The sequence below is a fragment of the Brachyistius frenatus genome, unplaced genomic scaffold, assembly GCF_029030835.1.
Source record: "Brachyistius frenatus isolate BFR_SWC_R1_liver_20210118 unplaced genomic scaffold, ASM2903083v1 Contig_271, whole genome shotgun sequence".
Taxonomy (NCBI): domain Eukaryota; kingdom Metazoa; phylum Chordata; class Actinopteri; family Embiotocidae; genus Brachyistius; species Brachyistius frenatus.
Window position 1 is genome coordinate 15,225 of NW_027210870.1, and position 22,454 is coordinate 37,678.

Here is a 22,454-nt window from a genome sequence, read left to right on the forward strand (position 1 = left end):
GGATTACACAAAATATTTGACGTATGGTTGTCCCGCTGCCAGAAAATATTGCAAATAAATAATAAAAAACAGGCTCAAACATAAATTGGAAAGTTTAATTTAAATGAACAAATGAATCATTTTTATCTATCGGAGAGAAAAAAAACTACTACGGAGTATTAGGACCACGTTTTGACAACAAAGTGGAAATGATGGGGGATAAAAAAGGTCAAACGTCGTTCCTACCTCGTCTGCAGACTCTTGATGCGGCACAGCATGTCCAAGTGGCCGGCGGAGTACTGTTCGATCACGTCCTTCACATCATACGGACGCAGCGTCTCCTTGAACTTCTTCTTGGCCACATGGAACTTCATTATCCTGCACGAAACGAGCAGAGTGGTTCACAAGAGGCGCCACAAGGGGGCGCTCCGGTGCAGGCGGCACAGGCGGCACGCAGCGACTCCAGGGCAGACTAATCAAAACAAATCAGAGCTTACTTTGGCATTTTTCCAGCTTCTGAAGGTGGTTTAAATGTGTCACGTGCACGCCTACAACCTGTTTGTTCACACCAAACAGTCAGGACACCTGAACCTGAACTTCCCCCAGACCGTATGCAAACATCCGCATGATCCTGCGGCTGCTTATTTCGGCTGTCTGCATGGAAAACGAGCGAGTGAGAAACAGCAGCTCTCTTGAGTTTCTGCACCTGCGGCGCCTCAAGGCTAAATTCATAAAAATGTGGCTGAAAGTGAGGAGAGGAAGGAGCCGGCAAGGACACGGCGATAAAACTGGATGTGAAAGAGAGGCTACTGTAGCAGAGCGTCGAAGAGCCCCCCCGTGAGAAGGTTCACGTCTGGGTTTAAGTGCATTTAACTGACGTCACTTCTGTGCTTTAATCGAGTACTTTCAAGGAGGTATTCTGCGGTAGATTCTGAAATTAGTATTTTTAAGGCCTGAGCCCAGGACAGTACAGAAGCCCTGATGTGTTTCAAGGAATTATTCTTCTTCCAAGTGAATTCAAATTTTTCAAGACTTAAAGGTGCTCGAAAATGTACGTATATATACACATATTAGAAAGGTGGAAAATGTACATATTATAAAGGTGTCTGGCGTCGGTGTAGCAAAATGTCTCGCTGGCGCCCCTTAAACTGCAGCCCTCGCGGCGATTTTTCAACTACACTTACACTTTGGTGGACAAGTAGATCTACTAAAAAAGCCTCTTGGCACCATTAACTAAACTCAACAGGAAGTCGGCCATTTTAAATTTAATGTTCATTTCCTCGTGTCTGCAAAATGGCTCGGTAGCGCCCCCTAAACTGCAGCCGCCGTGACTACTTTTACCTCCATGTACCACATTTGGTAGTCATGTGTCACAACTAGATCTACAAAAAAGTGTCTTGGCATCGTGACTTAAACTCAACAGGAAGTCGGCCATTTTGACTTTAATGTCCTTTTTTTTTTAGCGATTTCTTCATGTCATACTTTGACAAGCTCTTCCTCCAGAATTTATCTGACCGACTTGTAATTCGGTCGGTCTGATCTTAAGACCTTTTAGATGAAAACGTATTAAAAGATTTAGTTTCTGTTGAACGGTGTGTCCGTGCCGTGGCGGCTATTTTGCATGTTTTGCCATAAAATTATAAATTGTTGTAACTTTGACCAACATTATCCCATATTCCTCAAACTTTATATGTTTGATAAATGTCCCGGCCTGACAACATCTACGTGCCAAAATGCAGCCATACTCATAGCGCCTCCTACTGGCAACAGGAAATGACATGTTTAATGATTTCATGTGCTTTTGCTGGCCACATAGTGGACACAAGGAGTGATAGAAAAAGTGCAAAGCATCTGTCCACCTTTCTTAAAAAAAATTTCTTGGTTTATCTTTTCTAAAATACAATTTTAACAGCTGAACCTTTTAATTTTCATTGAAACATATTTAAGACTTTCTTCCTGCTTGGTTCAACACACTAATACAGAAGTTATAACTGGAGCTGACAGGTTGTCTCTCTTCTCATGGCCACGAAAACAGTGTGTCCTTGGGACATGATCCCCTTACACAGCTCTGCAGTATTAATGCTCCCACCAACCATATTTCCTGTCTCTCAACTATCCACCCAAACACATGAACCGAAGATGATCTAAAAGTAAAATAAAAAAACAACAAAAAACCCTCGAAATCTTCCGGTCACTTTAATCCCTCTGAGCACGTACAATCAGCAGAGCTGCCGAAACAGCAGGGGGGCTGCAATCAGGGTTTGTTCGCATGTAACCCCGGCAGTGTGAGAGTCCAGTGTTAAGTGGGATAGAAAGAGGAAGTCTCACCTGACGGCTCGGATGACGCACTTGACTGAGGGCAGCAAGTCCTCCACCGAGATCTCGCAGTGACAGCCCTTCTCATCGAAAGTGTCGTCCGCTGCCATGTTAGCGTCTGCTGCTCAGGAGAGAGGAGGCGGAGAGGGGAAGGCGGGGGGCATTAATCTGATTTCTGTTCAGCGATCTCTGTGTCATTTCACAGAAAGGAAACAACAGACCCGTAAGCTGCATTTGGGTTAACGGAGGTGACGTCCTTGATTGTTCAGACTATCTCGTCAAGACTTTCGAGGAATTCTTCTACGGTTTTCACACGTTTGGCTGATAAAAGCGATCAACAGTGTCACAGTGACCTTTGACCCCTAAATCTAATCAGTCCACCCTTGAGCCCAAGTAAACGTTTCAAAGATATTCCTTCACGGTGCTCCTGAGATATCGTGTTCGCCATAGACTGGATGTAAAAGTGAACGCATGTCTGAAAAATGAGGCCAATGTGCCTCGAGCTGCAGTACCAGCGATGGCCACTAGAGGTCGGCTCCAAAAAGGCTCCGACTCCATAGACTCCCATTCAACTGTTGTCATGAAATACAAAGTCAGACATTTTTTTCCACAAGTCATTATGGTGACATTTGCTAAAGTCACTCGTCCTTATTAGTTTTCCGGTGGTCCATCTGAAAATAATTTGATCATTAATTAGATATTAGGACTCTAATTAGGCGTGTCTGTTTGATTGACATGCCTGTGGTGCGGTCAGGTTTCTGCTATCGGTGGGCGGGACGTAGCATCATCGGATTCACCGCTCGCTCCTCCCCAGTTTGTCCAAATATGTTCATTCTGACTCCAAAATAACAAGATGGCTGATAGTTATTTGTGGGTTTAACACTACCTTTTTTTTTATATTACATATATCAGTTTGGTCCACTGTTAATATACGATATTATCAGTGCATCTTTAAGAAACCTCAAGAAAGGCATTCAAAGCAGAAATTTAGGATTACCAAAACAAAACAATGATCTCTAAAAAGCTACGATTCACTGGGGAGGTGCAGTGTTGGGTGATAATTATCACTACATGCCACCTCTTTACAAATAAGTATAGGATCCCATGTTAAACGATAACAATTCATATTTTAAGAAGCCTGAATAATCCTAAAGCAGAAACGCATCTGTATTACCTGGGTTATTCTCAGTAAAGTTTCATTTACTCTTTAAAAGTCTTCACTGTGGTGGACTCTGGGAAATAAACTGAGCTGAGAGTGAAAGACTGATTTGATTAAGAGAAAAACAGCGGTGAGGAACAGGCGTCTGGTGCGCCGGCAGATTTACGGCCGAAGGTGCCGCTCGGTGACACCGCAGCTCTGTTTATGGGCCTCCTGAGTTACGACGCCCAGAGGTACAGTGCAAGTACAGGAGTCGGACTGCAGCTCTCTGTTCTGTTCAACCAAACATTGTAAATGACCTCCGGGTGAGCGTCTGGCATGAAGGAGGAGTGGGTGCGCTTGTCTGCGAGTCGAAAAACAGGGCTGATTAATGATTCGCTCCATTAAAATGTTTCCACTGAAATAACTTATTGTTTTAACTTCTAATGGAGCCGTAATGAAAGGGAAGTGTTTCCTATCCCCGAACACGTCAGTGACAGTGAGCGATCGCACACGAGCGCGGCTAACCGAGACAACTGGTTTTTTTTTTTGTGGTTTTTTTTTTGGTGAGTTCGGCCGCAGCCAGCTGGACGGCTTCGACACCCGGTATGGCTGCTGGAGCTCCCCCCCGCCGTCTATCGATCAATCAGTCCACCCACACAAAAAAAAACCAACTGGCCGTTACCGGGGAGGACCTGCCAGGCCGGCACCGGAGGCAAAAAAGGAAGGGAGCGCAGCAGCCATTAGCATTTCTCCAATCGGCTTCCTAACTTAGTAACCAAACCCAGTTCTGGTGGGTTGGATACTCGGGCCAGTACGACCCACATTTTGGGGGACAAACCCTTTGCCTTCTCGTTGATAATTCGACGAGAAGATGGACAGCTTTAAAGTTGTGATTTTTACACGTAATTTTTTGTACAAGTCCAACCCGCCGTGACGTCACAAATCGGTCGTTTTTGGCCGTCGCCATCTTGTTTTTTTTTTTTTTTTTTTGGGGAGCAGGAAATGACCATATTTGGATGAGCTGGGGAGGAGCGAGGGGAGGATCTGACTGAGAACCAGAAGACACTATGCCCCGCCCACCTGCAGCAGAAACCTGACTGAACCCACGGCGTGTCAATCAAAACAGACACGCCCCCAAACACAGCTCCGTTTGAGGCCAAATATCGAATCCATATCTAATCTAATCAATATCTTCATTTAGTTTATGCGACTATCGTCTTCCTTTATTTCTTCTGTTTGTACCAGCGCCGTGTTGTAATTACATCGCTCCCGTCAGACGATGGCAGTCGTGCAATACCGATATCTGATTAATAATCCATTACTTCGAAGCGATTTTTGAGGGTCGTATTTTTTGCTTGAAACGGCCATCACTGGGACGCAGACTGACGCACTCACCATCAGTGGTGGAGCGGGACTGGCTCTTGAGTCGCAGCGACGGTCTGAAGCGCGTGCGGTCGTTGAAGCTCCAGCTCTTCTGGACCTTGGCCGGACTGGTGCCCTCCGTGCCGGCCTCCGCCACCGGGGAGCGCCGGTCGTTCACCGAAGACGTCTGCCGGTTCTTGATGCTCTGACCTCGGGGGCTCGCCATCCTCACCCGCTCCTTGAAGCTCAGCTTCTGGCTGAAATCGGGACGAAGGGCAGCACAGAGGGAGCGAGGAGAAGAGGAAGAGAGCGATGGTTTGAAATGACAAGACAGGTAAAGGCACGTTAAAGTTTCAATGCAAATCATCCCGAGACTTTTGGCAACATGTCGTTCCTTCACACGATCGTATCATAGGGCAGCCATCATTCAGATCTCCAGTATGAGGGAGAAGGGCTGCAGGGCCAGATGGAGAAAGACCAACATGCATTGCAGCAGGTGCTTTAAGCAAAATGCAAGCTCTGGTCAGGGATGATGCTGCAGCTGCATGAAGATGCTTGTTGTTTGTGCCTAGAAGTGTGAACAGTGTGTTGGTCTATGCGACCAATTAGGTAGCATGTTGTCACACCGTTATATTAAAGGGTTATATAGTATGTTGAATTTTAAAGGTGCCATGTTTTACACTTTATCTGACTTTATTCACGTACAAAAATATTTTTTGTTGTTTTGGCTACCAATAATCATCTCTATACAGTTTTACTAACTCTACTAACAAAAGGCTGAAAAAAAAAAAAAAAAAAGGAAAGGAAATCTGAATTTTGACAACATGGGACCTTTAAAGCTACGGGACGTATTACACGTAATGCTAATAAAAGTGAGTTTATAAAATATCATAAATGGAAATTACCTGTGAAATGTGAAAAAAAAAAAAAAAAGAACAGTGAGGTGTAGGGAAAGTAAAATGGCTGATTCTGACAACATGCAGAGGCAGTGCACAAAGCGTCAGGCATGGCTCATTACAAAGTGGGACTGCGTGTTTGGCTTCTTGAAAAGGACAAACGCTCGTATCTATCGTTCTCCTACTGTCAGCAAATCTCATGAAAAGACCAAGAATGTGTTCGTCCATCTCCTACGACACCTAACCTGTGTTAAGACTGATGTTTTTTTTTTTAAAACAGGTCATCATTAAAGACAGCTGAAGGTTTTAACCAACAAAAGAGCAGCAAATGTCTTTCAGCTGCGGATTAATGCACATTTGGTGCACTCGTGAGTATTTATAGCAGCAGGATGATGTAAGCGGGACTGACTTAAATCTACTATAACGTTTGCGTTCGTGGTAATGAAGGAATGTGTATACACAGAAAACACAGCTAGATGTTATTGTTGTTGTTTTTTTTTAATGGGATTTGTTGACAATAAGAAACAAAAATAGTCATCCTGAGAGTTTAGAATGTGTACGTGGGATAAGGGGAGTGAAGCTGTTTGTATAAGTTCAGATGCGACAAGAGGCGGCGAGTGAAGAAAAAAAAAAAAAAAAAAAAAAGATGATGCTGCTGCTGCACCAGGCAGGAGAGTTTTCTGTCCGGAAAAAAAGGAAAATAAAAAAATAGAAAAGCTGACATTTGTTAATTATTTCACGGGATCTGCCGCTGAGAATAAAAACCTGGCGCGTACTGTAATGATCCGACAGTTAAAGACAAAAAAACAAAAATCACAACAGGCAGAAGTAGCGCATTGCTCAGGCAAATATCAAACAAAGGCAGAGAGGGTATTACGACGAACGTCTCCCTGCAGGATTTGCTGGCTCTGGCCTCCTACAGATACCCATGCACCAAGAATTAGTCAGCATTCCCAAAGAAAAACTGCTGTGTACCTATGTTTCCGAGTGGTACACCTCCTCAGTAGCTTCTGTTTACTACTATGAATCTTACTAAAAAAAAAAACCAAGAGGAGATAGACACACGGTGATGTGTTACATGATGCAGAAACACAGGAGAGAAAAATGTTTTTTTGTTGTTGTTGTTTTGTTTGCTGTTGTTTGGTTTTAACCTTTTAGCCCTTCGTGCTACCGGTCCTCGGTCGTGTAACTGCGATAGCCCTCCGCCGCGCTGCGTGTTTGGAGCCGGTGAAGTATGAAGTAGTACAGCAGAGTTACAGTCCGCGTTTACGGTTTGTCGACCGCTGACATTTAGAAGCGGCAAAGGAGGCAATCGAGCTCGGTGGAGCAAATTGAGCATCCACGGCGGGGTTTGACAAAGGCTGCAATTTGGTGACTCACGCACTTCATGTCGATATCCCTCATTCAACTATGCGGATTCGGACGGGCCGCGGCAACAAGTGTCTGATTCACCGCTGTGGGTTCCGCTCGGGCTATTAGGATGCAGATCTTTTTTTTGTGTGTCTGAGCTGGGGTTTTTTTTTATCGCCGCCTCACACGCGGTATCGGTGATGTACTACTTTGCAAATCCGGCTAATAAATACAGTAAAGCAGCTCCAGCGGCTTTTAATCCCTCCTCCAGCTCTGCAGAGCCTCCCTCGTTCTTAGAGATGCAATGGATTGTGTGCCGACCGCTCCCAGAGGCTTCACTCTGCCTATTTCTTTTCACTGTGTGGTGGATATAGTTCATATCTTCCACCGGCCTCCGGGGCAGGAAGGGGGCGGGGGCGGGGGCGGGGGCGGGGGAGGGGGAGGGGGACGACTGTTCGAATGCCTGCAGGTTGCCGCGGTTGGTACGCGGACAAACATACACTCAAGTGTTTCATAACTGCAAACGCAACATATTACATCACACAGCCCCCGCTGTCCGGCACGCCGTCCTCCCCAAAGTGCAGTCGCTAAAAGACCAGCAGCAGGAGCACCGAGTTCATTAAGATATTTAGGAACATGGACACAGACTCGCACAAAATAACATCTCTAATGAGAGCGTAAAAGACGCCCGAGGCAACTTTAAGAAACGTGCGCGCGTGTGTGTGTTATTTTAGTGCCTCAGCAAGTGTATGTTGTTGTTGTTGTTGTTGTTGTTTTTTTAACTTTTTGGAGAGAAGAAGCGATGAAGGGGAGTTTGTGTAAAAATGGCCCTGTAGCTGCTCTCGTTAGGGCCAACGTAAAGCGCCTCTGCGACGGGGCGGTTCACGGAGGAACGGGGCAGTAACAGTCCACACAAGATGGTCGTCCATCGTTCGAAATGTTATGATCCTGCTGCAGAACGTGGTTATATAACTGGAGATGATACGGTGCCACCTTTAAGCCTTGCCGTCAATCCCCCCCCCCGTGGTCATGCCTGGTATTGCAACTAAAATGGGCTTCACGGCAGTACCAGGAGTGACCACTGGAAAAACAATTTTTTTTTTTTTTTTTGGCAGAGGGGCGGCGCAGGATTAGCACTATTAACTATTAACTATTAACGAGCAAGTGACTGCGATGTTACTCATCGGTTTGTGAAATGACGTTCTGAAGCCTCGAGTTCGGAATTTTGGCCGTCGGCCATCGAGCTTTTTTTGGAGCCAGAAGTGACGATATTTGGACGAGCTGGGGAGGAGGGAGGGGCGGATCTGACTTGATCTGACACTACGCCCCGCCCCTCTATAACAGAAAATGCACCACAAGAGTTGATGATGGAATTGTTTTCAAATATACTGCTAAAAAAAAACTAATAAGAAGGAGTGACTTTAGCGAATGACTTCATAATGACACAAAAAAAATAGACTTAGTTTTTCATGAGAGAAATTGAATGGGAGTCTATGAAACGAGAAGCCTTTTGAAGCCAACCCCTAGCGGCCATCGGTGGTATTACGCTTTTTGGCACTTCTGCATTGCCATTGTCATTTTTCAGATCCTGAAAATCCGTCCACTTTTATATACAGTCTATGTTTGATACCCAGATAATCCTGCTTTAAAGGGTTAAAATACAACGCAACTCAATTAGTGTTGAGTGAAACAGACACAAACCTTGTGGTCGACTCTCCCTGCTCCTTCCTGTAGTTGACGGACAAGAAAAAGAAAAAGCACATATATGAGAAAACATCTTTTTGTAACATTTAAGTATTAACACAGTGCTTAGGAAATACGTTGGGTGCTTTTGCATGTTTTAGCCCATTTATTAAAAGTCTCATAGACCTTGCATTATAGCTAACCATTTGCGTGTGTTAGAAGTTAGAATTTATATTTCCCATTGACTTCCATTTATTTCCATTTTACATCAATCGATACCTAAAAGGATCATTCCTGTTTGATTTTAAACTGCTGTATTTCCCATTAATGTGTTTATTGTGTCTCGGTGTTTCATGCTAACTTGGCACTCTCCACATCTGCTGTAAAGATTCAGGGAAACCAGCACGCGAGAATAAACGTGTCAGCTGACCTAATGTGGGGCGATCGGGTCATCCGGCTGTCGCTAATGCAATTAGCAAAATGCCCGTTACAGGCGGTTAATTTCGGTGTTTACTTTCAATCAGACTGAAAACTAATCATCAGGTACAAATCCAGGAAAGCTGCAGGGAGCATGTGCGTTTTGTGCAACTCTGTATTGCCCTGACTTTCTACAATGGAAGTGGAGAGTGCAACGTTAGCGTGACCCATCGAGACACAATAGACACATTCATTGGAAACACACCAGGCTAAAATAAAGGGGAATTATCCTTTAACTCAGTGGCAATGGAAGATTGACAAAAATGAAAGCAGATTTGACGTTGACAGTGACTGACTTCATGATTTAGGCAAGTTTGGAGAGCCCGCATTACAAAAGTCATAATGTAGATCAATTCATGGAAGTCGATGGGAGAAAATTCTTTTTAAAAACTGGTGGGAAAAAAAAAATACATGATTTATAGTTCAGGAGCTAAAAAAGTGCAAAAACACAACCCTGTTTTTATACATCAGCACGATAGAAAGATTTCTGCATTAAGAGCTTTGCCAGCAGCTGTTTTCTTTTACAAGTGCAGAGGATTCGAGGGTAGCAACACATCGATCAATAACATGCCTCTCTGGAGAAACCTTAACGTAACGCAGGCCGACTAAACGCATGCAGGTCCATGCAGACTGCGGAGGCAAACTAAAGAAGCGAGAGAAAGAGGAGCTGTGGACTTAAATCACTTTAAGCGGTGTGTGTTTTTGCACATTATAAGGTAATCGTGACTGTAATTGTACATTAGATGCATTGCAGATGTTCGTCCCAATATTTCCAGGCTCCACAGATGAGTCAGCGTGATATGTGCGGACGAGCGGGGCGGTAAACAAGAAATGCCGCATATCCGTCCTCAGAGGTGATTTGATGCGTTGAACGGGTGACCCGAAATCTTCGATCTGAACGACATCTATCCAGTTAAATGTTGGCATTAAACCGGTACACTTATGTGCAGAACCTGATTCTCTGTGCTTTTTTTTGTTGTTGTTGTAAATACCGTTATGTCCAATATGATCATAACCGTGATATGATATTCACATCCATGAAAACACACTCTACCAAATGTAACGCATTCAAACTGACTGCTAAACTGTGCTTTTACTGCTTTTATGACATTGTTTGGATAGGAAACCTGTCTATAATGATCCACGCTGTGTTTTTCGATGGCAAAAAAAGCCCAGAATCCATAACAGACTGAAATATATTCACCCACTTGTACCTCGAAGTCACTCAGAGTTCAGTGGCTGCCGGTTTTAAGAAGACTGCAAATTCACAAAAGCTTGATCGGCTCATTGCGGCCACAATTGCAATCATAAATAGATACGCCACGTTAGCTGGTGAAAGTCCTCGGCCCATCGAGCGTTCAAAACTGACTTTAGTCAAACAGAGAGAGCCTGACTCAGTGCGAACACTGCGGAGGGATAAAGCCTTCATTTAGAGAAGAGCGGGGGGTCGCTTAGAAATGAAAGAGTCAGCTTTTTCTTATTTCAAATTAACGGAGCCTGGAAATTATCAGTCCTTTTAGCTCCCTGTGAAGCATTTTCTCATAACATAATTAAAAAAAAAAAAAAAAAAAATCAATAAAATGAAGAGAACAAAGCTGATACATAAAACAATCGGACAGCAGGAAGAGGGAATCATTTGTAAAGAGAAGATATACAATAAATTCAAATGCACATAATTAAAGGGTAGGAAAAGATGACAAGAGTGGCACAGACACCAAATACAGACACCAGCTGCCATAGTTGTACCTACTTTGTAGGGCTGCAGGTATGCAACGCCTTCAAGTGAGGCTTCCAGGTAGCAATGGAAACCGAGTTCTCATCAGCCGCATAACTACGCCAAACACACTGCATGCAGAATACACAAAACCAGGGGGAAGAAAAAAAAAATACAGAGAGGAGACCCACCCAATCCCCCGAAAATAATAAATAAAAAAATTTAAAAAAAAAAAAGATTAACATTGAAAGAAAAAAAAAAAAAAGTAAAGAAAACAACAAAAACAAGGCCAAAGAAGGAGTCGGGAGGAAGAGGAGGAGGAGAGTAGAAGAGAAAACAAAATAAAAGAGTTGATTAGTGAAAACAAAGAAAAACACAGGTGTCATCAGCTACAGTCTGTGGCTGGGCGGAGGTCAGGCATGGATACATGCCTGTGAGAAGGCAGGAGGCTCTCATAGTGCCGCCACGTGGCGTTCAGGTAGGGCCTGGCGCTGTCGGTGGAGTGATAACGCCACGCGGCCTGGTACAACATGGGGACGCACAGGATGAAGAGGAGGAAGAGGAGGGGGAGGAGGGGGAAGCCAAAGTGGAGACAAATGTGGGAGGAAAGTAAGCGAGGAAGGAAAAAAAAAAAAAAAAGGAAGCGTTTGGAGAAATATATGAACGTGAGGTCAGCAGCACTGAGAGTCAGGGTGAAACAAAAAGGGGTGTGAATGTCAGGCAGCAGACAGGACGGGGGGGGGGGGGTGTCAAGAATGGGTCTGCCAAAACTGGTGTTTCAGCACCGGATAAAAAAAACCAAAAAAACTCCCAGATATGAAAGAGCTCGCTGCAAAGTGAAGATGGTGGGGAGGGAGGTTTTTTTTTTTTTTTGGGTGGGTGGGAGGGGGGAGGGGCACAGAGTGAAGCTACATGCTATCTGCTTTTTTAATCGAGTAGTTTTGAGGGCGTCGGAGAGAGTCCACGGAGGAAAAAAAGGGAAACTGGAGAACGATAAAATCATCTTAATCACATTTTTGTACGATGCGGATATCCATATTCAGTTTACTCAGTCGCTGTGTGGTGGATTGTGTGTTTTTTTTGTGTGTTTTTTTAAATAGCAGCAGAAATTGTGTGTGTGTGTGTGTGTGTGTGTGTGTGTGTGTGTGTGTGTGTGTGTGTGTGTGTGTGTGTGTGTGTGTGTGTGTGTGTGTGTGGGAGAGAAACTGGGAGTTCGCTTTTACCTGGATGAGGTAGGCGGCCGGGTTTCTCCTTTTCTCAAAGTGCTTCTGTCTGTGCTGCTCCTGGACCTTCAGGGCAAAGCCTGAGCCCAGAATACCCTGAAATGATATCAACAGGAATAAATACTGAGCCTATTTGTCCATCTAAGTAAGGCAAGTTTATTTGTAGAGCACATTTCAACAACAAGGCAATTCAACGTGCTTCACGTAAAACCATTAAACCATTCTTTCTTTTTTTAGGTGGAATTTATTGATTGAATTACCGTCACTCCACTTATTTGAACATAACATAATACATACATAGACAACATAAGTTGGCCTGTGAAGTTTTCTTGTGCTTTAGACATATTTCAACAAATTTCATTTGTGTACTTGTGGCTTAACAAACACAGTGGAATTGCATTTTGCTGATTTTATGAATAATTGTAATGCTGCATTGTTTATATTTTTGTTTACAGGAGTCTCCGTCTCTGCCTTTAACTGGTGCAGAGATGTGTATCATATAATGATGGTGGATTTATGAGGCATACGAGGATATCAAAAAACAAAAAATAATAATAATGATTTATCAATCAATAGTAATTTTTGCTATTGATCCCCAAGATGTTTTTTTTTTGTGTAGGCCTATATATTGAACAGAACATTTTACAGTGAGCATGTATTTCGTTAATCCCCCGGAGTGGACGTAGTGTTTCTAAATTACCGTCGACGGCACTCTGTGAACCACGTTGTCCTTTTCTGCTCTCATGCAAAAGCAAAAAAAAAAAAATAAAACCTGCTGCATAAAGTCACTTAAAGGTCAAAATTAGAATAAGAATCCTACGAGGTCAGTTAAATCACTGAAACGTTCATAACTAAAATCTGAATTAGAAGAACAATATATTAATCTGACCGTGATCAAAACTAGATGTACAAAAAAATAAATAAATAAATAAATAAATAAATAACTTACCGCAGGCAAGGCGAAGAAGGAGATACCCAGGAGGGCGAATCCGGCGGAGAGCATCCGTCCCGTCCACGTCTTTGGTGTCTTGTCTCCGTAGCCGATAGTTGTCAGGGTGATCTGTGGACACAAAGGACTTCTTATCGCATCCTGAATGACGCTCGTATTGAAGCGGTTTATACTTCCACACACTCCCAGCCTTGTGATGTACGAGTTCAAAAACATCTGTTAAAAAAAAAAAAAAAAAATCTTTTTATTCAAAGTTTAGCTTTTGAGCTTACTCTTTAAAAAAAAAAAAAAAAAAATATTATTATTATTGAGCAGGTATATATACTTAATACATCAACATTTGCAGAAACAGTTATCATGCATCAGCTATCAGTTATAATCAATGTATTTGATCAAGATAAAAGACATTTTTGCAACCTGCATATCGTGCATCAAAAAGTTATGTAAAGCTTAGAAAAGTTTTCAATTATATTTTCCCACAGGTTTTAACTACAAAAACAAAGTTTTATTGAAGGCGGCGACAGAGTTTGTAATTTGTGGTGAATTGGTCCTTTGGGGAAAGTAACATTAGGAGGTTTCATTTGGGTACCTGCAGTACAAACGGGTGAAAAGGCATCTGCTGGTTACACAGCAGCACCAGGAACAAAATCTGTTCGTATAATAAGAACTGTATGCCTCCTCTAGTGTATTTGCATGTTTTTTTTTTCCTTTTTCCTTTTTCCATACTGCCTGATTTTTTTGCCACGTACAGAAACGCGATTTCGAAACGATGCCTTCGAGGGCGCCGCAGTCACATCTGAGCGATTAAACCTGCGCGGAGGCTTCGCGGGCGTTAAGTCTGAACGGCCTTGGATCGAGGTACGCTGATGGAAGCCTGTGGCTGCCTCGGTAAACGAAAAAAACAACAAAACAAAAACAAAACATTTCGAAAGCACTGGATGTGTGCTCTTGCTCCTTCATGTGTGAAGACCTACTTACGTCTCTGAGGAACGATCTGGCGAAGACCGAACGAGAGGCCATTTTGACTGTACTGCACCTCAGACAGGACGGCGACGTCTCGATGAATGAAGGAGCCGACGGGGGACGTTTTAATAAAAGAAGAAGCCGAATTAATTGCAGTAACGATTCATAGCGACGGTGCACAGCACATCAAAATATCCTGAAAAGGAGCATTTAATGACGTGTATTCACCGTTTAATGACGGGGGCCAAATAAACCCGGCTGCGAAGCAGAACAGGCCGAAACCTCAGCGTCCATCTATCTGCCTCTCTGATTTGGCCGACTGATTATCCGTCATTCAGGCTCTGATTGCCGTGCGTGGCGAAAGGCCATTTTGCACCGTTATGAATTTCCCGAGCCGTTGTTGAAAATCGTGTTTAATGGAGCCACGCGGGGCTAATGTTTATGGAGGAGCTGTCAAAAGAAAATACTGGAGGAAAAAAAAAATAACAGCATCCAGAGCGTTTATCTGAAGAAGCAACGGTTGCAGATACGCGAGGTGGAAATGTGACGTAAAGGAGTGTAACTCTGCCCCCCCCCCAAAAAAAAACCAAACTGACACACACACACACACACATAGAAAAATCGATTCATGACATCCAAGTGACAGCTGCAGATTTTGTCTGGCAGCCGGAGCTTTTGACCGAACCCTGGCAGGCGGAAATCCCTCCGAACTCACCGTGCCCCACCACAAGGCGTCAGCGTAGGTGGCGAAGTCCTTGTTGAACTTGTTCTCCACAAGGTAGACGAGGAACGAGGAGAAGATCAGGACCAAAAAGCCGATGTACCAGGCGGTTACCAGCTCCTGCGGGCGGAGGTCAGAACTGACATTCAGAGTGCGTCACAGAAATCGGTTGATGCAAATCCGCTCCGGCACAAGGCTGCAGATTCGCCTGAAAGCGCTTTTCTGCGAATTATTCTACGCTGCAGAACGACCGGGAGGCTCGTAAAAAGTTAGGAACCTTTACAGAAACTGTGCTTTAGAGTAAGTCTGCTAATATCCAAGCGACAACCAAACAAGTGACGTCACCTGCTGGTTTGTGAACGGCCGTTGTGAAGCCTCGATTTCGGATATCGGCCGTCGGGAGCGTGCTGGTTGGGGGCGGTTTGGAGAGGGAGGTGTCCATATTTGGACGAGCTGGGGGGAGGAGCTCGCGGAGGGATCTGACTGATGACGCTACGTCCCGCCCGCAGTCCCCAAAAACACGGCTTTTTGAAGCTTATTTTCTTATTTAATGACGGGATTATTTTCAGATGGACCGCCGGAAAACTAATAAGAAGGAGAGACTTTAGCGAACAACACCGAGATAACTGGTGGAGAAAATTGACTTTGATTTTTTTTATATCATATATATATTTAAAATAAAAAATAATATATATATATATACATATATATATATACCCGACCCGACCTCCTCCCTACACGGAGCTCACACACTTTGTGGTTCGTTGCATGACTTTTTCAAACAACCTTGTCACGCTGAATAAAAAAATAAGGCACCTTGTTCATATGTTTTTGACACCAAAGGGCACATTGTGTGCGTCTCTGTGACACCAGCAGCTGTGAAAAAAACTTGCAGTTTTTGACACCCTAGGAGTGAGTTATTACTGAAAACACACCTTGGAAAACAATACCCATATCCGTCCAGGTGTCTACCGTCAGATGTCAGTGTGTTCGAAAAATACTTTTTGCAGTTTGGGTGAATTTACCCTTTAATCTGACACCGTCTTTAATCTTCGCCGGGCTTCGTATGATTGTCTTGGTTGTATTTTTTTTTCCACCTGGGACAATTTCCTGGCCAGAAACTCCCAGGAATCGTCCCGCCAGAGAGGCATCGAAAGGCCCACAACAACCTCGGTCTTAAGAGTATTTGACCTTTTCAAGAGGAGTGTGAAAGAAACGGTCTAAAAAGTCTAACATATTTACACGAGTCCAACAGCAACATTAACTGTGGCTTTAAAATATTAAAACACTGAGCTCTACGCAGCGCACTGTAAAATATGACACAGAAATGATGTCAAATCAACTCATTATTTCTACTTTATTTCAGGTAAATATTAGAGTTTTGTTTATTTCTAGTTGATCCCACAAAAAAATTTTAAAAAATTAATTTTCGAAATTCTTTCTTTTTTTTTTTTTTGTCAAACTTGAGCTACTTCAACTCAAAATCACGAGTTGAATGAACGAACAGCTGCGAGTTCACTCAACTCATTAAATTAAGTTTACAAGAGACAAAGCTAGCATATTAGCAGACTTCCCAGCATGCACAGTTAGAAGGTTAAAACTCCCTAAAACTCTTGAAACTCTGATTTTTATTTTGGTGTCTAAAGAAAAACAGACTTGATGGAAACCTGTTGTGTGTTTTTTTGTTGTTGTTATTTTTTTTTTTAATAATAATGAAAATGAATACAAACATTTTGAAGGTTCTCGTTGAATCCAGTCCCTCCGCTGTCGGGTTGCATTAGTTCCTACAGGTGGACCTAATACTAAATTAAACTTATTCTTCGTATCTTGCGCTGCGCCGTGATTTTTATTCTTCTCTTGTAACTATATTCTAATTCCTCATATTTATCTAATTTCGTACTGTATTTGACTCTTTTAAATCTCCTTTAAACGCGTCTTCGAGTTTCCTGTCTTAATGCTTTTTATGTTTCAAGGATTTTAAGTTAAGGTTCTACAGCTGCATCTAACAAATGCTGTGTGAGTGTTGGCTGTTAAAAAACAACAACTTGCGGTTGCCCTTCCTCCTTCACCTTGCTGTGAGCGTAGACCACCGAGCCCAGCAGCTTCCAGGTGCCTCCCCTTCGGTCCATTCGCACCATGCGGAGGATCTGCAGGAAGCGCAGGCTCCGCAGCACCGAGGTGGCGAAGATGTTTCCCTGGCTGCCCGCCGACACCACCGCCACCGAGGCTATCAGCACGATGATGTCTGAGGAGACGACACGGAGAGGAAAACACACATAAATAGATGTAATTGTTTGCGGCTTATAACCCTGGAAACAAAATGAATCTCCATGAATGCTTCATAAAGATCATAACACATGCTTGAAATGAAAATAATAATCCACCGCCAGGCTTTTTTTTTTTTTCTTTTCTTTTCATCGTAGGTATTGTGTTTGCTTACCAATTTGACACTTATTCAAATTGCGAAATGCAAAAAGTAACACATGTATCATTCATAGACTGTATATATAAGTGGACGTAGCTCCCGGGTCTGAAAAATGAGCCCGAGAACACAATCGAGAAAATTACATGCAGCTTGGAGAAGCAGAATTGTGTTATCAAACACCACAGTGTCAGATTAAAGGTTTGCTTCACCCAAACTGCAAAAAATGTTGTCGAATACGCTGACATCTCATCGTAGATAGCTGACGGATATGAGTTTTGTTTTCTAAGGAGTGTTTCCAATGATTGCTCATTCCCGGGGCGTCGTGTTATTTCACAGCTGTTGGTGTCAGCGAGACAACATCAATGTGTCTAAAACATACGCACAATTTACATGATGTCTTGTACGATGAGGTCGCGTCCGAGTCTGAAAAATGAGGCCGGTGCGAAAGTGCCTGAAGCTGCGATACCACCGGGTGCCACCAGGGGTCGGCTCCAAAAAGCCTCCAGCTCCACAAACTCCCATTCGACTTCTCATAAAAAAAAATCTCAGTCAATACAATTTTCCAGGAGTTATCTCGGTGTTGTTCGCTAAAGTCGCTCCTTCTTTTTAGTTTTCTGGCGTCCAATCTGAAAATAATCCCGTCATTAATTAGAAAATAAACTTCAAAATGACGTGTTTTTGGGGGCGTGTCTGTTTGATCGACAGGCGCAGTAAGGTTACGGGCTCTCGGTGGGCGGGACGTAGTATCCACTGCTAGCTCCTCCCCCCCCAGCTCGTCCAAATATGGTCATTTCCTGCTCCAAACTAGCAAAGATGGCGCCGGACAGAATCTGAACTCGAGGCTTCGTAACGGCCGTTCACAAACCGACGGGTGACGTCGCTGCTGGCTGCCGCTCGGTATCAACCCACAATGGGAAAATAACCAATACAGCCAAAATAATGCAAACTGTTTGCACAGGACAACAGAAAAAAAAAAAAAGACTGTTCCCCCGATTACTTAAAAGCTCCAACCGAAAAAATGTTTGCAATAAATTGGTTTTTATAAATATGGAAGATAAAAAAGACTCCAACCTGAAGGCATGTATATTTGATAAAATATTGATGTTAGTGTGAAGCGGACCTTTAACCAGACACCTTCGATGTTTTATCTCTTGCGTTCCTCATGCCGCTGTCACCTCGTCCCTCGCTGTGGGAAGTCATCCCAGCAAAGGCTCGATATTACTGGAAATTACATAATCGGCCACGGGCGTCAACAGAACAACAACGTTTCTCCTCCTGCATAGACTGTACACATCGCTGGACTGCCTGTCGATCTCCTGCTTACGCAGTCTGCGGCGGGCGTTCGCACAGAAACCACACGGGGTGAAATGAGGAACGTCGAACCCACAGAGAACACAGACGACTCGAGTAACAAGCTCAAGAAATAACATCTTTTTTTTTTTTTTTAACCTCTTTCCAACCCTTCAGTGAGATTATTTATTCACTCTGTACGAGAGGCTTCCCCTCACTTATAACCGCCCCCTCTCCTTCCTGGCCTTCTGCCGACTCGGTATTTTTTTTTTTTCTGTAAAAATGCTGAACCAGGTGTGGCTGATGGCTCCCACTATAAAACTCGAACCTGCTGACCCTCAGTTTGAAAAAGGTAAAGGGGGAAAGGTCAGCAGCAGCACCATGAAAAATACATTAGTGAGGCACCTGCAGAGCTGCAGCCGGTTCACACTCCCTTTGACGGTGCCCGGAGGCAAAAGTAGGCATGTAGGTGGATTTAATATGAGTGTGTGAGGTCGTGGTGTGTGTGTGTGTGTGTGTGTGTGTGTGTGTGTGTGTGTGTGTGTGTGTGTGTGTGTGTGTTAACAAACCAACCGGCAAAGAGGGAAACAAAAAAATTATATTCGAAAAATGATCAGCGTACAGCGATCGTTCACAGTCCATCCTTGGGCACGTCGAGGACGTTAACAAACACACTTTCCTGAGGACCGACCGGTGTGAGTTACGGCCTCCGCGGAGCAGCAGTCGTTCGTCCAGGCTGTCAGCTGATCTGTTTCTTTCAGGCCTTCAGGGAGCGTCCCCGCTGAAGGATGTGGTCCTAATGGGCTTTAAATGACTGCAGTGGACAAATCACCTGTTTACACCACTTAAGGTGAAATCTGTCAAGTTGAATTTACGAGCTAATTCTCGGCAGCTCATACGTGCAAGCGCACGCAGCTTTTGATAGCACTGATTAAAACGTTATATTGGTGTTCGGATTCAGCTCACAGCGGGTATTTTGAGCACAGAAACTTCCCTTTGGCGACCGTTGTTTTGGCACCGACGCGACTCCGCGCGATCCAGCCAAGCTGCTTATATGCATCTTTGATATCGAGTAATTAGGGATCCCCGCTGCCACATATAAACTAGTTAACAGAGTTCCCATCTGGCATCGTTCGCCAGAATAAAGTATGAAAAAAAAAAAAAAAAAAAAAGACATTAAATAACTCAGAATAAGAAATATTATTTTGTGCACAAACAGGAAGAACAATTCAAACTATCAAAGCCAGATGTTTGTTAATTTTTGATTTTTAGATAAGTATATATACTATTTTTTTTATATAAAAGTATATATTAAAAATAAACAGTAGTCTGAACCTATAAAAATGACATCACTCAAGTAAAAATTCTGCATAATTGTTTTTTACTGCAATGAAATTATGAAAAGAATTTTGAGCTCGGGGAATAAATAAAAGTGAACTGAGATTATACAAGTTTTGTTGTTCTCCTGAGGAAAAGTACCTTCGAAGAGATTTACCCGCTTTTTTACTTGAAAAGACTTGAAAACTTGGATGCATTTTGTTTGCCGGACTCTCGCTGCTTCGGTGTCTTTAAAAGATAAACAATTCCCTGCAAACAATACTAACTGTTAATTAACTCACTAATTGTTTTCGCTTCAGCACCATAATGTTCTGGAGTCAAATTCATTCATCTGAAAGTAAAGTTGTATTATAAAAAGACTGTAAAGTAGAAATATGACCTAATGATAAACTGTAAACACTGCAGCTGGGACTTTATACAAAACTCCCACAATCCCCTTCTCATATGTGAGGTGGCGTTTTACATGCAGACACGTTGTTATTAAATGAAGTTCAGTGAGGACGATGTGCTGCCTCAATATTTCATCTTCTTTCTTTCGTCACTTCCGCTTTCCCACGCTGTCGTCATAATCTTGTCGTCGCCACGTTTTCACAATTACCTTTCTATTAGTTTTCCTGATGCGCAACTCTCTTCCTCCCCGTCACCCCCTCATCCGTCTGGTTTTCCTGGGAATCTCCACTTAAGTTACCGTCGGGCAAATGGACACCCATCGGAGGTTTACTTCCTGTTAAAACAAAGTTTTTCCCTTCCTACTGTTGGAGGTTTTCTTCCTGTTAAAACAAAGTTTTTCCCTTCCTACTGTTGGAGGTTTTCTTCCTGTTAAAAGCGAGTTTTTTTTCCATTTCCGCCGCAGGAGATTTTCTTTCTATTAAAAGGTCGTTTTTTTGGGGTTTTTTTCTTCCTTTCCCACCGTCGGAGATTTTCCTTCTGTTAAAAAGACCGTTTTTTTTTTTTTCTTCCAGCTGTGGCTCATGTGGAAATTGTTGTGTTTCTGTCTTAAGTGCCCTGAGATTTCTTATGTTGTAATTCTTTTTCCACATAAATACCAAAAAAATGTTTTGAAAAGCGGCATCCTCCACTCCACTCCACCACCTCCAGCGTCTGGGGTTCCTGTCCCATCTTGACATCCGTTTGGGACGTCTCCGTAACGAACGGCTTCTCGCTGTCAGAGACGAACCGCCAAAATTCAAACCGTCATTACTTCAATAAATGATCTCCCACTCCTAATGATCTCTCCTTATTGAATTAGGCTCGTCTCCTCGTCACACTGGTCCTCCTTCCCTCTCTCTCTTTTGTCCCTTCCTGCACGCTCGTCCTTTTGTTTTCATCCTCTCTGAACCCGCTGCGACGACGGGAGCTCACGGCACCCTGCGTGACCTCGAGGCCCTCGCCTCCCCTCGCCTCCCCTCCCCCCCCCTCCCCTCCCCCGCCAGCAACCCGCGCTGCACTTTCCGAGGAGCGGCGGAGAGATCCATGTCTAAACAGTGGAAAGAATAAAAGGCACTTAATGCGACCTCATTACGTCAATGCTCGCTGCTCTTGCGAGCTCCGACCGCAGCTGAAAGCGACACCGGCGAACTACGCTCGATATAGCGTGCCGCCGGAGCCGTGCTCGCATCGAGCCGCGTTCACGGAGAGGGCAACCGCGGTCCGCTCGGGCGGGCGAGTGGCAAGGCAACAGAAAGGTGAGGTAATGAAGGAGGTGGAAATGGTTCTGCGGCTGGAAATGGGGCTTCTCCAGGCCGGAGTTATTTGGGTTTAAAAGCCAGCAAAAACAGCGCGGCGCTACAACTCACCTATGACACAAAATGGCTTCCTGGCGAAGCGCAGTCGACCCTGCCATCCTCGGTAGCGACAGCAGCATCCCGCCGACCAGATACGGATGATGTACTCCAACCCGAACACCACGATCATCACAAACTCCTGTCGGAAAGAGACACAAGCGGCAGTTGTTTTGAAGGCGTGACGGTGTTGACGGAGGACACTGGTGTGGTTTCAAAGGTGTTATAAGACGAAGAAGCAACCACGGAAAGTTCTTGAGGTCAAAGTGTTGCACGTCGGGCTGCAAATAACGATTATTTCATTATTATCTTTTTAGTCTTTAAAACGGTACGAAATGTCAACCGAGGTGCTCCTAAAATATCTTATTTTATTCCGGCCAACAGTCGTCAACCAAAAGACGTTCAGTTTATTATCATGGATGACAAAAGGAAACAGAATATATTCACAATTAAAAAGATGGAATCTGCGAATATTTAAAAAAAATTTTTTTTTGGCTCAAAACAACTAGTCTGCAATTAATTTTTCTGTCAATTAAGTAAGCGATAAATCAACGAATTGTTTGTAGCGCTCGATGTAAGTAGGAGGGTGTTTAAACCTGAATGACTTGGGTTGGACGGCCCGGTTCACGGTTCCTCCGAGGAGGGACGAACCGAGATCCAGCCACAGGCCGTTGGAAGAATTTCGTGGAAGAAGGCCGCTTCAACCTTTGGACCAGAGGAACCTTTTCACAGTTGTAAGAACTGTTGGAGGAAGTACCACCTAGGTTTGTGTGTGTCCGCACCGCAGGAACTGAGAACCATCGTAGTTCTTAAGACTCTATTTTAGGGACTGTTTCACCGCTTCTA

At 43.7% G+C, this 22,454-nt stretch overlaps 1 protein-coding gene across 2 annotated transcripts in view; it reads right to left on the reverse strand.

Annotated features, from left to right (window-relative positions):
* kcnq5b (potassium voltage-gated channel, KQT-like subfamily, member 5b) overlaps nucleotides 1–22,454 on the reverse strand; it is a 107,832-nt gene that overhangs the window by 4,081 nt on the left and 81,297 nt on the right. Inside the window, exons 3-13 of one of the 2 annotated variants that reach the window (XM_069721720.1) lie at nucleotides 21,624–21,750; nucleotides 16,844–17,019; nucleotides 14,769–14,894; nucleotides 13,091–13,201; nucleotides 12,142–12,237; nucleotides 10,955–11,049; nucleotides 8,746–8,772; nucleotides 6,670–6,726; nucleotides 4,832–5,055; nucleotides 2,308–2,416; nucleotides 226–357 (exon numbers count right to left, since the gene is read on the reverse strand). In XM_069721720.1, the coding sequence (XP_069577821.1) occupies nucleotides 226–357; nucleotides 2,308–2,416; nucleotides 4,832–5,055; nucleotides 6,670–6,726; nucleotides 8,746–8,772; nucleotides 10,955–11,049; nucleotides 12,142–12,237; nucleotides 13,091–13,201; nucleotides 14,769–14,894; nucleotides 16,844–17,019; nucleotides 21,624–21,750 (1,280 nt within the window). The remainder of the gene's footprint in view (nucleotides 1–225; nucleotides 358–2,307; nucleotides 2,417–4,831; nucleotides 5,056–6,669; nucleotides 6,727–8,745; nucleotides 8,773–10,954; nucleotides 11,050–12,141; nucleotides 12,238–13,090; nucleotides 13,202–14,768; nucleotides 14,895–16,843; nucleotides 17,020–21,623; nucleotides 21,751–22,454) is intronic. The other variant, XM_069721721.1, reaches the window with a different exon arrangement.